This window comes from Sylvia atricapilla, chromosome 3, assembly GCF_009819655.1.
Source record: "Sylvia atricapilla isolate bSylAtr1 chromosome 3, bSylAtr1.pri, whole genome shotgun sequence".
Classification (NCBI taxonomy): domain Eukaryota; kingdom Metazoa; phylum Chordata; class Aves; order Passeriformes; family Sylviidae; genus Sylvia; species Sylvia atricapilla.
In genome coordinates, this window is record NC_089142.1 from 96,461,547 (window position 1) to 96,479,100 (window position 17,554).

Genomic DNA, 17,554 nt, shown 5'->3' on the forward strand with positions numbered 1-17,554 from the left:
TAAAATATGTTTCTGTAAGAGCTCAGTGATTAAAAAAAAAGTATCTTCCCTAAAAATGAGATGATATAGCTAATTTCTAACATGAAGTGAAATTTTCATTTTGATGGATACTTAAGCATAGAAAGAAACCAAAATTCATGTTCAATTTTATGTGAATACTTCCTTATTCAGAGCTGTTATGGTCTCTCTGATAAGCAGAGAGAGTGCGGGTAATTAAAGCAAATTTTATAAATACACTTGCAATTGAAACATGTATTGTCATCACGATCTCATTGATATTTTATGTGTATAAATTGGGGCAAACTCCTTGCTGACTTGTACTGGGAGTTTTGAGATTTGCAGATGGTGTGAATCACCAGAGACTGTAAGCAGTATTTTTATAGAACTTCAGTTTTATTAGGTGGAAAACACACACAAGTATACACCTCTCTCACCAGAAAAGAAAACATGGCTAGGGCAGAGGCAGAACAAAATTCTTGCAGTGATTTCTCCTTTTTGTAAGAACCAGTCCCTAGCACATGCTTCCAAATTCTGTTCAGCTTTGTGACCAGGGGCTGGTATTTTTTCTTTGGAACAGCGTGTTTTCTGTGTGGCCTTTGGGAAGATTGGGTTGCTGATGTCCATGCATGGGCATGATTTGTAGTCTTGATTGCCACCGTCCATCAAATTAGATTGGATAACTGAGAGATAATGAATGCTTTATAAAATACATTCATTTACGAAGGTGAAACAATGTCATTTGTTATGAAGTGCCCTGACTGGGATGTATTTCATTGTCTGAAGGTGAGGTGAGATGAACTGCTCAGCTCAAGATGCTGGTAAGTGTGGCAGGTTCTGAGGTGATACAGCCCTTGAGCTGTCCCAGAGCACTCAGGAGCTCTGCTCAGCACTCGTGTGGGAATCAGGCAGCTGACCTGCATCCAGCTGCAGAGGGAACAGGCAGGAGGTTGTTTCTCTGCCTGTGTCAGAGCACTGCAGCTCCCCTGTGAGCATTGTGAAATACTTCACGGAGACAAGTACTTGGTCATTTGGGGTTTGGATGGAAGAATGGCAGTTCCAGCCACTCAACGCCCCAGGCCATTAAACTGCTCCAGAAGGCGAGTTATAATTGAAAGAGGAAGATGTTTCCTAATTAATTGTGTAAACCCCGCTGCAGCTCAGCCCAGCTGTACTTTCAGTAATATAATATCATTTGTTGTACAGTTACTCAGTGTGCTGTGAGCAACTGCTGATCTTAAGAAGCTACAGTTTTACTCAGTTGTGGCTTCAGGTTTAGGACAAACAACATTGTAAGATTTAAAAACAACGAAAAACCCCCAACACGCCCCACTCCCAACAACAAAACAGAAGCCTCCAAATGCTTTGGAAATTTCTTTATATTCCTCTAATTCTGAGCCTGCTTATGCTTTACATTTTTTCACTGTAACTGAGAAATAGGAAAGAGGAATGTGTTTTTTCATAAATTAAAATGGATATTTTCATGACATCAGTAGACTTTTATTTCTGGAGATTTAACAAAATATAAAATATTACGGAACTTTTTTTGAAATAAATTGAGGAGGATTTTTTTTTTTGTCAGCCTCCTTCCAGAGAGACACGGGAAGTTTTATTGAAGAGACTTTCCTCCAGTCATGTGGGCTTGAAAGCAGACCTCAATCTCTTTCAGGTGTAGCAGGAATGTCTCTTAACATTGTCATGGCTTGCAGGCATCTCAAAAGGTTTCTCTGTGAGACTGTTGCATTTACACTTACTGGTTCTGTGAAAACCATGTGCTTAAATACCTGTCAGATGTGTTTCAAAGCACTTGTGTATAATGAAAGCATAACATAAATTATGTGCCAGCAAATAAAGAGTAGAGGTTTGCTACAGAGCTGGGAATGTTGGTGAAGTAAAAAAAAAAAAAAAAAAGTAAGTAAACATAAATGTGCAGTATATTTGAGGCTAACCTCTATTCCATCCTTCCCCATTTCTGTCAGTGCTGATGCTGATATCCAGTTGCAAAGAGACACCCAGTTCTATGTGTCTGACTCACATGCTCACGTCTAACCCTCCCTTCTGGCAGTTGGTCCAGCTGGAGGATATGAAGACATGTCCAAGAAATATTAAATACAGAGGTATCATGAGCCTTATTCTTCACAAATGTACTGCAAACCCCTCACAGCTTCTGTTAGTTGCTCTTTTACCGTTGCAGATCTAATTCCTAACCTGGAGAGATATTGCATCCATAGGGAGAAATGCTTCACTTGTAATCACATTTTATAGTTCCCTTTGTGGTTTATTCTGCCACTTCGACTTGTCGTAGTTGAATAAGTTGCATTCTGTGGAGTGCTCTTGTAAAATGCCACACTTTTGATTTTTAAATGTGCTTCAGTGGCATGAATGCAGCATTACAGTGGGATGAGGAGCGGTGCTGAAGTCTGTGGATTGTAGCTCTGGGTTTTATTGTCGAGCCTCTCACCAAATTATTATGATTCAAGAACAGGCCATTTTCAGGTTTTCTTTTCCTGCCTTCCATCTTCTCTGTTAAATGAAAGTTTTGGCAATGCAGCAGGTCTATGCTGACACCCAGTTGGTTTTTTCTGAACAGCCAGGTAGCAGGCACACTGTTACACATGAAGGAATGGCTGTTGTTGCACATCAAGGAATGGCTGTTGCACTCATACACTAATTACCAGACTGCTGCCTTGTACTTCCATCATTTTTTATTAGGAAGAGACACTTTGGTTTGTAAAGTGTCTAAAAAAAATTCATTGTTTTAACATCTCTTCATATGGTGCCTGTCAGTGAGCTTTCCTTCTTCAGGTGAAGCGAGACAAAAGCAGCAGAAAAGGTATTACTAGAATGCAAACACGAAGTTAAGAATGTGCTTTGAGATCTCTGAATGAAGTGTGCTGAGGGTTATTACAGCTGTTTTGTTTCCAAGAAAACAGTCTTCCAAGAAAATGCTAGCTCTTCACTAGATCTAACACAAGATCTTCCAAGAAAATGCTATCAAACACCATTATTTTTATAGATAAATTTTCTGCTGTACTTTAAAAGCACCAGAAATTGCCAGGGTGTCTCAATTCATCTGTTAATGGAGAAAACCAAAGGACCTAAGCAAAAGACATCTCTCTATTAATGAGGTCTGAAGTAAAGTTCTAAAACTTGCCAGAATTTAGGAAGGGAATGTTTGCTCTAGAGTGCTTTACCTTCTGAGGAGTGAGCTTGTTAATGAATAGCAGCTTAATGGTGAAGCTGAGACTAATTCAGAATTAATATCTGACGTAGGTTTAACAACTAATAAAGATGGACGGTTTATTTACTAAACCTGGAACGTCGTATCAGAACCATCTCTCTGTTTTAGGCAGCTAATGACTTTTCCCATCAAATTTGGAGATGTATTCATTTGGGAAGTAGTTTTATGTCATGTGGAGATCTGAGAAAAGAAATCTTGCCGAAATGAGTGAAGAAATATGGAAAGTAGCAACACTGAAAAGACTATAGATATGATTTTGCAGAGTGACAGATTAATGAGTTCTAGGTGTCATACGTAGGAGTATCCCATGTTTTGTTTTAACTACTTAGTTCTAAAGGGAGTGTGTTGGGGAAGCTACTTTTCCTTATTTTCCCTGGAAAGCGGGGAAGGCAGGCAATGCATCTAATTAGTCCCTTAAGGAAAATAAGTGTTTGAAGGGGCATTCATTACAGGACTCAAAAAAAAATTGTTTTTCAGATAATTGCCTTCGATGAACTTCGGACAGACTTCAAGAGCCCCATCGACCAGTGCAACCCGGCCCACGCAGTGAGTACAGCCAGGCCCAGAGCTGGGGCTGCTCCAGAAACAGGGAGCACCCAGCTGGCAGTGAGGGATGACTGTGGAAATGAGCTGGGAGTCTCTTGTCAAGTCAGCTGTGGTTTGGAAAATTGATTTATTGGGCCAGTCTTAGAAAGCCAGATGGTGATTTTTTTGTTAATGGCTTTCCTCTTTGCTGAAGGAGGCAGGAAAGTAATTTGGATATTCAAAAACTGAAGAATGTCACATGATGCTAATGCTTTTTGTTTTACCTTTTCATTCTGTGGCACAAGTTTTCCTTTTTGAAATACTTTGCTTCCTCTGTGGGATGGGATGACCAGCCTCTCCTATACTGTCTGTGTCAATGAGGCAAAAACTTGAAAGAATTTAAGACATGCATGCCTGGACCTCTCTGTCCCATGGCAGGGCTCTGGATTCTCCTGTGCTTTAGGAGTAAATATAATTTTCAGCTGCATCTGCTGTTAGAGAGCATTAAATACCTGGGACTGTAAACTCAGTTTTAACTAATGAACCAGAAATGTGGCCTAGATTTAAGTATATCCAAATTCCTCTGATAATTTTAGCTGTAATCTAGGGTGATTTAGCTGACTACAGCTACACTTGCTAGTTTGTACCACCTGAACTGAGAGCAGAACCTGAATCCCCATCACCTCACTGGCAATGACAATGATTGTGACAGGTGCTGAATTTGATCTCTACAGACAATCAAGTTTTTGAATTGCCTACAATTGATAACCAGATTCAGTAGCTAGTAGTTTGCCATTTAACCTTGCTTCTTAACTCAGCTGAGGACTTGCACTGCTTAGACCACTGATGATTTTAAGCATAACCTTTATAATCCTAGAATTTTTTTTTTTACTGTTCACTAACACATAAGCAAAGAATGAGAAGAAAAGAAAGAAATTATATGAAGAAATCCTACAGAGGACATCAGGGGATGTATTCTGGGTTTGAATTTACTGGAAGTAATCTGATTTTCAATCCACTTTATCTGTTTTTACTTCCCATCTGAGAACTGCACACCGAATTTTTATGTACCAAATTCCAGTAAATTGTTCACTTCCTAAAACTTGAGATGATCTATGAAGATAATCTCATTTTATTTTAAAATGGTAATAGAATTTGTCTCCATGATAAAAAAAAAGTTAACAAGTCCCTTTTTCAGTCATATTAATTGAAGAATTAAAAAGTGAATCATGAAGTAAAGCATAGAGTATTCTGTGGTTGGTTCACATACTTGACTTCCATGGAACCTTCTGTGTTAATTCAAGTGATAATCTCAGATTGCTTTTTTTCTCCACAGTATACATGTTGATGCCTTTTATACTGTCATAAAAGGGATATTTTTAGCAGGGATTTCTTATATCTTGTGTCAAGTGTATTTTCTTTCTTCTCTCTGCACGGTTGCTTGTGCCCGTATATTCCATTTATTTGGTGGGATAGTTATTCCTATTGCCCTGTAAGAGTGTCTGAAGTTTACCCATGTCTCCTCCACAATGTTTTCATGGCAGAGGGTAGAGCCTTTTTGACATAAGGAGACTGAGTTAAAGGCAAATCAGAGGCATAAAACAATGTCAGTACTGAGAATTTAATTCAAATTCCTGGTTTCCTCTCCATTACCTTCAGTTCAGGGATAGAACTTCCTACTTCTCCAGGGCCAGCTGCAGTTCGCATCTGTCTTTCCCTCTGCACTTTGAAAGGCAGGGGAGCTTTCTGCAGCTTCACAGGCACATCTGCACACATCCATTCTCATGTTTGCAACTGAGAGTCTAAAATTTCTGACTCTCTTTTAGCTCAGAGACTCCAAAAAGAGGCACAGTGTTTTTCTGCTGCCTATCAAGCTGCCACTGCCTCATTGCCTTTCCAAAATGATACTTTTTTTTTTTTTTTTTTAATAGCCTAAACTTGGGGACAGGAAAGCAAAAAAGACATTTATTTGGAGACTAGAATTAAATTTGCCACTAACTTGAATTTTAAAGCATTTGAAAAGCATAAAGCTTAGGGAGACTTGGCTTCTCACATTGTTATAGTACATTACCTGTTTTAAAAAGGTTGTTGTGTGGAATATTTTTGCCATAAATGAAAATATCACATAGTCTTCTTAGGAAAGGAAACTTACTCTGCCTTCTGCAGTGTAACTAACAGAAGAATCTTTCACAGCAACTCCAGTCATGGGGTTATGCAGTGAAATTTGGTTTTGCTGGTGAGCTTCTCATTATGAGCCATTGTAAAGGAAGCCTGGCTTTGATTTGTCTTCTTTCTCTGAGTTGAGTTTAGAACATCTTTTGAGTCACAGTACTTAATTACAGTGCTTCTCAGTATTTATGAATGCATCTGTTGTTTAAAGTGGCATTTCTAGGCCATTTCTGGTATTTTTCACTAATGTGTTAAACTCTAGTATCACATGTTCAAGCACCATCTTAGTGATAGAGGAAGAGCTTCTGTACAAACTTCATTGTTGTTTTCCCCACTCAGATTTATCTTGAAGCTAGAGGTTGGGTGCCTGAAAATGCAAAATCAAGTCTCTGTGGTATCAACTGGCACAACTGGATAGAGCCACAAATGCTGACTTAGGAGTTGCAGCCTCTGACTGAAGGCTAACATAGACTTGAATCCCCAGCTGATAATGTTACACTCAGTAACAAATGAGAAATAATTTATTAGGACTTAGAAATGGGAAAATCATTGGGTTTGCAAGCAGTGGGTAAGAAGTGAATGCTGTCCATTCAGATTAATAACATGTGTTGCTTCACTGCAGCCATTAATTAAAACATTGACCCTTTGTAATTGTATTATATATTGTCTTAATTTGTAACACCAGCTAATCTCCTGCCTTTCCCCCACTTTCTCTCGACAGAGGGAGCGGCTGAGGAATATTGAACGGATTTGCTTCCTCCTGCGAAAGGTGAGCATGAACCAGCCAAGGATTTGTGGAGTTTATGAGAATTAAAGGCATCCAGTGGCAATGTGCATTTATTTTCTCTTTGATCCTCACACTCTATTGATGGAAAGCTGGATTCAACTGAGAAGTGAAAGTCAGGATGACCTTGTAAGGACAGAGTAAGACAAATTATAAAAGGTTGACATAATAGAGGGTGTCTGAATAAAAATTGAACTTCAGAACATCAGCCCATTTATTTTGGAACAAGCTTTTCCAAGGTGGTGAATCCTTTTACAGTTGCAGCTGGAGGTTCTTTTATAGTCGTATAAAACTGCTGTTATTGTTGTAGTACAGGCTTTTAAAATACCCTTTTTTTGAACAGTGGCTTACTACTCGACGTGCTGAACTTTTTTATTAGTTGCATACCTAATGTTCAAGATTTCTGGTTGATGGAATAAAAAAGTTGATAGCAGTATGTATTTTAGCTTAACACAGGTGAGATGCTGAGTGCCTCAGCTTCTGAGAGATTTCAAGGAGCTGGTAGGTTGTGGATTACCTATTTGTGGCTTCAAACAGGATTTTCATAAGCAATCTTTGTTTTTCCTGTCTCCCATTGTAGTAAAAATAATTATGGTTTCAAACTATTTTATTTTGCATTCAAGTTTCTATACATTGTGTTCTGCAGAGTGATAACAAAGCCACCTAAATCCTGCATTTTTCCTTAACAAGTTAATCGAGTCAGTGTGCTCTGCTGAATGCCCCCTAATCAAGCTGAAGACCTAAACTGAGATAAGGTTTTGAGAAATTGGTGGCACCATCCTCAGAGGTTTTGGGAAAGCCATTGCTGAGGATTTTAACTTTGGGCTCATCCAAAGGCATAGCTGTGACCCCATGCAGGACCTATGGGCTGCCATTCTCTGCTCAGCCAGAACCTGAGTCATGTCTGCTTGGCACCACTGTGAGCATGTGACTGCTAGGAGCCACATTTAAGTACTTCCTGAGCCTGTTTATGCCACTTGGGATAGGGAAATAAGGGAAAATACTCATCACCAGTAGCTTTCCACTTTATCAAATAGGCAGCCAGCCAGTCTCAAGCTGTGTCCCAGTTTCTTGGACATAATGCAACTGTTGAGTGGTAATGGTTTAATATATGTGAGCCCCATGGGAATGCCTTGCCTGCATCAATGTTTAATTTTTATTGGGCCTCGGCCTTGTTGTGCATGGCAAAATGGAGCATTTTGGCTAATTGCAGACTCTGTATTCATAAGGGATTGGCTTGATTCTGGTTCACTTAAATGGTTTGTTAATTCAGCCTCCTCTTCAAAGTTCTTTGGGGACACATTTGTTTTAATTGAGAGATTATATGCAAGAAGAGGAGGGTGCAATAACTACAGAGATTTGTAGCCTTCAAATCTGACAACCACTAAAAATAGCTGTGTTTTATGTAGCATAGAGGAAAATTAAGAAAAAACAGTAAAGAACTGACTGCCAGCTATATTGATACAGGAAAATAGCTGTTAGGATTCTTCCAGCAAGTACTAAATATATCCTTCAATATTGTGTGGCTTTAGGGTCTGTTTCTATTTCTATGAAACAACAGCATACCTGTTTTGAAGTCAGGAAGTTCTTTTATAGGGCTTTGAAAACAGTGGTATCTTGCTATTTATGACATTAGTACTTGATTCTTAAGAGCTGATGTAAATTTGTTATTTTAAAGAGGTTATAGGTGGGCTATAAAAGTATGTTCAATTTCATTATACACTGGTTTTAGAAGGGGATCTTGAGAATTTTTAAATTGCTAAATATGTCATAGAAATCTGATCTCAGTGAGCAAAGGCTGTTTTAAGGATGTGTTTTTTGTTTTATCTCCAAAATATTTGGAGAAGTTTATTGAGAAACTGTGACCAGGTGTATGATATTTCACCAGACATTACATAACTTATCTAACTGATTTACATTTTCCAAAATAGAATGGAGGATGCAACTGTTCTGCAGCCAGGCATTTTCTGATGTTTGGTTTGGGGAATATGTTTCTGTATCATTAAAAGAAGCAGGGTTTGTGTGAAACATATATATGATGCTGGCATGCAGGAACACATGGGTCCTTGTTTCTGTGGTGCTGTAGGATTAGATAAGCCCAAATTTTCTGGTTACTGAAGAATGATTGATTCAGCATAAAGAAGATATGAATGTTGGAGAGCCACAGTCAGCTCTCTCCTGTCCTGAAGTAAAGGAAGAGGTGGCTTATTTTCTGAACCCAGCACCATGAGAGGTTCTCTCAGGCTACAGGTGCCTCATTTCATTCAGTGGTGTGGGGCTTTTTAGGATAGATTTGTGCTGCAAACTGTTGAATATCCCATTATTGAGGACATTGTCTGCCACACGAGTGTCAGGCGATTCACACAGGACACATGAGTGTGAGCAAACGCTGTGGAGGCTTTTTTACTATCAGTTGCCTTTGTTCCCCTAAGGACGTGATGTCCAGAGGACACAAAGTTATGGTGGGTGTGAGCAGAGCTGTACAGAGCATTTCAGGCTTCTTGGGTTTATCTGCCCTGATGGGGGGTGCACTGGGGAAGATGTGCCTGGGAGGTCTACCGTGATTTTTACAGTCAAATATTTTGGTGGGGTTATTAAAATATATTCAGTTACTGATGACAGCAATATTATTTAATCTTAATTGCAGTTGTATGTCAATAAATATGTCTAGCGGTTGATTCCTTATTTTTAAATTCCTAATTGATACTTACATTAACACTAAGGACAATTAGGAATTTCCTAGATTAAAATACAGTCAAATTCATTAATCAAGCACTGTAATATTATTACTTTACCTTGAAGGAAATTTAAATTTAAATTTTGATTAGGTTATGCATCGTAATTTTTGAATTATTCAATAAATCCTTACTAAGGAGGAGAATTGATTGAACTTCTTGCTCAGTGAACACATTTCAGATTTCAGTTTGTTCATGCCAGACACTGCTCAACAATTTAAGTAACCCTTCTCCAGTTATCAGCAAATATTTGTTTTTAAAGCCCATTAAGCTAGAATAAGAGTGGTTTCTGAACATCAGAACTGGAATTTAACTGGGAGGGAGTTGAGGTAGATAAAAGACAGATCTGTACTCATTTTTCTAACATAGTACAGCATTTTAGTTAAGATACGGTAAAATTCCTAAGAAATTTCCAAGTGTAAGAAAATACTGTACCAGAGCTCGATCCTTTCTCTTGATTTTATTTGGGTGTTTTTTGGTTGGTTTTTTTTTTTTTTTTTTTTTTGGTAACTCCTCAAGGGATGATGGGAAGAGGGTAAATTCAGCAAGAATTCTAACTGCAGGCAAGGTGACATTAATCTCAAAGATGTTCCAGATAAACTTGAACTGTCTTCTAAAACACAAACAAATAGGCAGACAAAAACCCCTGCAGACACTGTGTTTGAATAACCAAACTCAGCCAGTTCAGCACTCCAATACTAGCAGTAGTATAGTACACAGTGAATCAGGAGCTGGGGTGTTTAAAACAAAACAAACCTAAAAACCTCTTCACCTTAATTTTTTTTAAGCAAGTTTTAATTAGGTGACTGGGCAGTGCCAGTGCTTGGTCTGGTCTTGTACCTCTGTCACTGTGGTTTCCAGTGAAGCTGAATCTGCTGTAGTAATGGTGGAAATTTATTCTATGCTCAGTAATTCTGCTGTTTAAAAGGTTCAAATCTGGTTTTTCCCACTTTGCAAAAGAAAAATAGACATCTATTTTAAGTTTTTATTTCATTGTATATGCTTCAATACCTGTGATGTTTTACTGTATTTATAGGTTTTGGTAAATAACCAAAACCTGTATTACCTCAAAGGGTGATTGTAGAAGCCATTCCATTCAGACTGAGCTAGCGTAAATAAAATATAAAACCTAGTGAGTGTAATATAGAACTCCAGACACAGAATGTCTGTACAGTATTGTTTTGGTACATTTCAATATTTATATATTCTGTAAAAGAAGTTAAATTACTCATATGTGTGCAAGTAGCAGTAATTCAGAGACATGAGCAAATGGGAACTTGAAGGGTTATAGGTTAACACCACAGGTCCAGCTGTGGGCAGAGCGTTCTGAGGATGAAGACAAGACTTGGTCCTGTGTCTATGTCATGCCTGTTTGTCAGCACTCAATGCAGACTCAAAGTGTGGACAAAAACCCACAATATGTTCTGTGAAACATTACTGAGATTGTTGGATCAGCTAAAAGGGAACAAAGTTAGCTTTTAGACTTTTCCTTAATAGCAGAAGAGGATTATTTGAGTATAGAGGTTCTTTTTATTTATATGTATCTAAATATTATTGTGAAATCAACCTTGACAAAAAGCCCTATCTTTCCTTGTTTACCCTTATCCAGCTGACTTTTTTTTCTCCCATGTTTTGGCTGAAGGAGACTGACCAATATACACTAATTGCCATATTGAATAATTTTTTTACTGGGACCTTGATAGGCTCCAGACCTTCTCCTTCCAGGGGCTCCTACCATTCCCTGCTTGCAGCAGCTACTGTGGCCACTCTCCTTTGAGGAGTGTCAGGTGTCCCAGTAGCTCATTTCAACTGACTGATCATATTCTTTTCTTCTTGATAAATTTGCTGGTTATTGTGAGGATCACACTCTCTGTTGTTCTGCCTCACAGTTACTGGCAAGCCAGGGATAATGTGATGGATTTTGAGAGTGTGGTTTTGGGTCTGTCTGCTGATTGCTTCATCATGCATTTAGAGATTTATGGATGTGTGACATTCTTTTACCCAGTCTGCAGGCTGATTGTCATTAGCAGAGCACTTCTGTAAGCCTATAGCATGGCTCATTAAAATGCTTAATGCGAGGTTATAGAAGCAAATTTAGCAAATGTGATACATAATCACAAGGAATTTTGAAAGTGGCATATAACCATCCATATTGTAAGAAGGAATCACACTTCCTCCCTGGAGCTGAGAAACGTCCTAGGTGGAAACTACAGCTGCAAGACAATTAGTTTGTTGTGAAACTGGGAATAGCAGAAATGGTTTTACTTTGGTAGTGCTATACATTTTTTACAACCTCAATAAAAATGTTTTAATTTCTCATTAAGTTGGACTTAATGGAAAAAGAAAATGTTGCAGCATAGCCACACTTAGGGGGATAAGTCTGCAGGGTTAATATATTCCAAGTTTCCTCTTAACTGGTAGTGGACATTTATTCTTAGAAGCTTAGGTGCTTGTGTTATTTAAGAGGAAAACAGAATTTTCTGTCTGATCATAAGGCATTTTTGGGCTGTGGAAATGGCAGTGATATTCTGCTTTGCAGGAGAAAGAGGCTGATTCTTCCAGAGTTCTGATAAACTGCTACTCAAACAAAGATCACAAAAGGGAACAAAAAATGGCAATGTGTGACATTTTTCCTGTTAATAGTGATTGTTACAATGATGGAGCACATGAACTTTGTCTGCTCTCATTACTGACCAAAGAGTTCATCATTGTTACTGGCTTCTCACTACATTTCATGTTTCTTGATGTATCTAATGCTCTCTCTTTTCACACCTCATCAATGTGCTGAAACTGCTGAGTTTTGAGTAATCTTCCGGGCCGTAGGAAAACTGTCAGGAGACCCTTCCCACAGAGAGACTGGGAGCATAAGCCCCAATCAAGAGGCAATGTGGATATCTCCTGAAGAATGAATATAAAATTCTGTGTGTACAAAAAATACTACAGATACCCAGGTTGTTATTCAATGTCTCCCTGTGACTCAGGGCAATACAGAAGATTATACCCAGGCAGTGCATAAAACTATTTAAGTAAATCCTATTTATTTTAAAGAATATTTTTATCATCTCAAATGCCTTTTTTTTTTCCCCTCAATCTTTGCACTGCAATTTCAGTGTTCTGAACAGAGTTGAATCCTTTTAATTAGATTAGACATTAGATAGTTTTGCCAAGATCTGAACTTGCTATTAACTGGCCTGAGAAGCAATGTGATTCTGAAACAGGTGTTCATTAATCCTTTATTTAGAGTTTTAAACATATGATCTGTTATTGGGACTACAGTGGTATTCTGAATTAACATTACCAGGTGAAAACTTCACGTTTTAAAACTGTCCTAAGTCAAAAGGGTAGTTTTAGGTTGTTTCATTTGTTTTTTGGAAGAAAATACAATGCAGGAGTAACTCTGCTTTTGTTATCTTTAGGTGGATGTTCTGTTATTTTACATTTTGCCACTTTTGGAATTTTTCATTCTGTTCTCTTAGTGAGATACTTTGATCTTTAAAAGGTTGTGTTGTGCTTTAGCCAGGGATGACTTTCAGCAAGACTTGGCTCTCCTTTTCCATAATGTTTTCATTGGTGATTTTGTTACAGCCAGCTGTGCTTTTGGTCTCGGGTAAAACCTTGTTGTCCCAGATGCTACAAAACCACATTGTAATAAATAGGAAGAAAAGAACATTTGATTGCACTCACAAGACATGTACACAACACGAAAGGAAAGGTTGAACAGTTGTTCTGATGATAGAAATCTTCTTTGTGGAGTCCTACTTAGTTTTCTTGTTAGCAGGCAGAGCTTGAATATCTTATTCTAAGTGAAGGTAAAAATTTGCTGGTTTTGAGGGGTCTGACATTTTGTTGTGTCAATAATTGCAAGGAGTCTTGAATCTCTCCAGCAGTTGTTCAAATCCAGCCCAGTTTGGAGTCAGTCTCAAACTACTGTGGTCACACTGATGATTGCTGGGAGTGAAATTAATCTGGTGGTGTATGCTTAGGGGCTTGGGATGTTTGCTCTACAGAAATAGTAATAGACATAGGCAATAAGAAGAGCTAGATCACTGTCAGCATCACACTGAGTGTGAGCTACACCCCTCTGCTATACACACACACACAAAATTAGCTTCCAAACTGCCTCAGAAGAAATTCCAGAGTTTGCATGCTGGAATAAAGAATATTGCTGTTTCTGAGGCATTAATTGTACCTGCAGATTTTGTAGGATGTAGCTTGCCATGCTGCGCATATTCTGTCAATTAGGATTTGGACTGTAATTGCATCATGCTTCATAAAATTTAATTCATTGAAGTTCTCGTTTGTTTGAAGTGCCCCAAAACTTTTAAAAATACATTTGACAAAATGAATTAGACTCTGAACATGTGTGAGAAACCCAAAATTGGTGTGTATTTCAGTACTCCATCGTTATTTGAAAGGTACTGCTAAACCTCTGTTGCATGATAAAACCAACTTACTTTGTTCTGGCCTTCAGAGTATCTCTGACAAGATATTTTTACATTAGGAGAGAATATTTTTACACTTCAGGGATAAAATTTGAATTTTATCAGCTAAAAATGTATTAGTACACAATTATAAGTTTATGAAAATCATGACTTTTGGTGGAGTTCTTTTTAGACAACTTTCACACAGCATCTCTCGTTAGTCAAAAGACGCAGGAGATAAATTCTAAATCTTCTGTTCATGTAAACAGTGGGGCTGTCCTTAGGTTGTACAAGGGAAAGAAAGAAAAACAAGGACAAGTGGAGATACAAGAAAAGGAAGTTAAAATATTTGTAACTGAAATATGACACACTTTCACTAGCTCTGTGTTCGTTTAATTGTTTTCTGCAGCTTGCCTAAATGAGGAGGGAGTTAATATATTCACAGTGATTCACACTTGGTAGAGATTTTGTTTGCACCAGAAGGATGAAGGACATAATGATTTTCCCTGAATCTTGTAATAGACTTGCAGTGCAGACAAAACTTGGGCCTTCTGTACCTCTGTTACTGAGCTGCCTTTTTCAGTTCTGCACTCTGACAGGAAAATCAGTACAGATCATCTAAAAACTTCTCTCTTTCCCTCTCTTAAGTATTTTCTGCCTACTTTTTGTTGTTGTTAGATTTGTTGTCTATGAAGTGTGGAATAGGATAAAAGTGGGTATTCCCAATTCAGTTCGCTTTCTGGGCACCCACATAGTTTGAATTTCATCAGAAAGAGTGGAACTTGGCACAGAAGCTATTTTGCAGAACTGATAATAGAATTGGGATCAAAGAGCTGGCAGTATTTATACTTTGTACAGAAATTATCCCATAAATGTTGCTTGACTAGAGAAGTACATCTCTTCTTCACACGTTGTTTCATTTTAAAGAGATTGCATTCCTATTTACTAAAAAAGTATTACTATTGCAGTAAAAATACTGAATATAATCCCTTTTGTCCTTTCTTTGGATACAGTATCAAGTCTGGAAAGAAAGTCCTTAAAATAGGACTAAAGAACTGAGAGGAAATGTAGTATTTCTGGCAGGTAATTCATTCACTACTGACACTCATTGATTAAGTGAATTGTGCCAACACTATTTTTGGTCAATTTCACCAGTTCCTGAATTCAGCACTTTTGAAAAGTTAGAACATAACAATTGCTATTTTTAGCAATAATTGCCTAAGGATGTCTGTGTGCTTACCTAGGGATAATGAGGAGATAGATCCTGCTGTGTCTGCCAGGTGCTCATAGCAGGGGGAGCTTGTAATGGGAGAAGTTAGGAAAACTATTGCAAGAGTGAAGAGTTCAAACTTGTGACTCAGCCACAGTTTGAGCCTTATCCCTCTTCTCTGGGGGGGAAGTAGGATTTGCCAGAGTGATGCCTGATGAAAACTGGAATATCCTTTGAAGGGAGATATTCATAGTTTTATTACTCATGAAAATATTTATGTATAAAACTATTTCAGCTTAACTGACTGTATTTTGCTGCTAATCTCATCTCTAAGTGTTTAGTCAATAATCAAAGTGCCAAACGATGTGTCACTCTGTAACTGATGACCTCTTGCTCTACAGTTCAGCTTCTCCCAGTCCTGTTCTGGAGGATTTGTAAACTAAGTCCTTACAGTGAGAGAACATCACAAGTAACAGTGGAATAAACTGAAGATGCAGCGAAAATGTAGATGAGCAATGCTGTCTGTACTGTGCTCCTGAGAGCAGTGTACTTCTCAGCCACTTGGGGTGATGCGATTTACGCATCTGTTCCTCAGAGCTGTGTTGAAATATTGTCAGAATTTGACTTGCTAATGGACTATATTTGCTCTAATTCAGTATGCAATAAAGTGAGTATTTGCATTTTAATAAAATGAAGGAAGTTAAACCAAAGGTCACTGTTCTGTTTGGCAGAATGTTCAGTCTGGGTTTAAGTTGGGATCACACCCTATAAAGCTACTACGCAATTACAAAAAGCAATATAAATACTCAACGTGGAGCGCAATGATTTTACACCATATCTGTTTATGGATGCAATTTTTTTTCTGCTGTGAGTTAAATGTCCTACCTTGCATCTTGTTGCTGATTCTTTCTATAAAGCTGTTGTAGTGCCAGGGAGGGAAATGTCTTTGCCATGTCTGCGCTGCACCAAATCTGCTTCCTCAGACTGACAGTCTTTACACAGCCGATACGGAAACAGCCCTTTAGTGAACACTTGGTTTTCAGCATTTATGGAAGTGTCAGTCTTGGGCAGACCCCCAGGAGAAGGCCTGAGGGCCCTTCCTGAGCCGTGCAGATGGCTGAACTTCATTTTGATCATCCCTGAGGTTTCTGCATTCATACCCTGCCTGTGGACTGGGGGGCTGGTTGTGTAGCTGCTAACGAACAGCTGCAGTGCTAATTGCCATTGTCCCCAGTTTTGGGTGAGCAGACAGAGGCGGCAGGAGCTCTTGGAACAGCCTTGCTGCAGGTTGTCCTGGCTGGTTGTGCCTGAAATACCAAAGTGAGGTAGGGCAAGAAGGGGTTTATTACCCTGTTTTCTGCCAGCGCTGTGGAAATTAGAGGAGTTCACACTCCGGGGTTGCTAACCCAGCTTCTGTTACTGCTTTGGAATTAGCCTTAGAAAAAGGGAGGTCATAAAGATGTCTCCTGATCCCTGCTGAGTGGAAAAGAACAGTTTGCAGAGGTGATACACTTGTAAGATCAGAGCACACCTGCCCTAATGACGTGCCTTCCAAGGATGGGGCACTTCTTGAATTGTGCTGGTGCCCTGCAGACCTTTCAGTCTTTTTTTAAATCCATTTCATAACCTTTCTACCTGTTGGCTGCTATGACCTCCCATGGGCTCTGCAATACCGAAATATTTATAGATACTCCTGATGAGTGTCCTGTAAAGACCTGATTCTCATCTGTCATTCCTGCTGAAGTTGTTACTGGTCTTAGGAAAAAGCTTAAATATTCTAGTAATAAACTAGCTCCGGTGGAATATATAGAATTGAATATAATTATCCCCATGTTGCAGAAGAGAGAACGAGACAATGAGAAGTGAAAAGATTGGCCTAAATATAAATGTGTTTAGTAGCTGAGATGGAAAGATCATCCAGAAATCCTGTATTTTAATATTAGATCTGGTACTGTGTCACAGATGGATATGGAGAATAGTAATTAGGCTCTTTGTGTTATTCATTTCATTGTCTGGTATTTGTGCTGCGGAGTGACTTATGTTCACATCCACTTAAAAGAAATGTTTAAAGAAATTCCAATACCTCTAGCTCTTTAGAATAATTAAATTATCTTCACAAAGCATTGGCTTTTTGCTGCTTTTTTTTTTTTTTTATTGTGATCCCAAGCAGTGAGTGGAGGGGTGAAAACAGATGTTATATCCCTTTTTCTTTTTTTTTAATTTGTGCTCTGCGTTTGAGATGCAGATTTTGTAGCATTAAGTCTTGCATGTATGCACTGCTGCTCTCCCCCAGATAAAATGGAAAGCTGTATATATGAACTTAGCAGGTTCAACTGCACATTGTCCTTTTGAGGATCTGGAATCTGTTTCCCAGGCATTTTCTTTTGAACTATGCACACAAATCTACCTACCAAACTGCTAAATACTTCTAGAGGTTTTCATAACATGGTTTTGAATTACTTAAAATGGTTT

At 38.5% G+C, this 17,554-nt stretch overlaps 1 protein-coding gene across 3 annotated transcripts in view; it reads left to right on the forward strand.

The window, feature by feature from the left end:
- Positions 1-17,554, forward strand: part of CNIH3 (cornichon family AMPA receptor auxiliary protein 3) — a 45,035-nt gene that overhangs the window by 17,114 nt on the left and 10,367 nt on the right. The window contains exons 2-3 of one of the 3 annotated variants that reach the window (XM_066316288.1): positions 3,716-3,784; positions 6,654-6,701. In XM_066316288.1, coding sequence (XP_066172385.1) covers positions 3,716-3,784; positions 6,654-6,701 — 117 coding nt within the window. Of the gene's footprint in view, positions 1-3,715; positions 3,785-6,614; positions 6,702-17,554 lie in introns of those variants that run through there. The other 2 variants (XM_066316289.1, XR_010743305.1) reach the window with 2 other exon arrangements.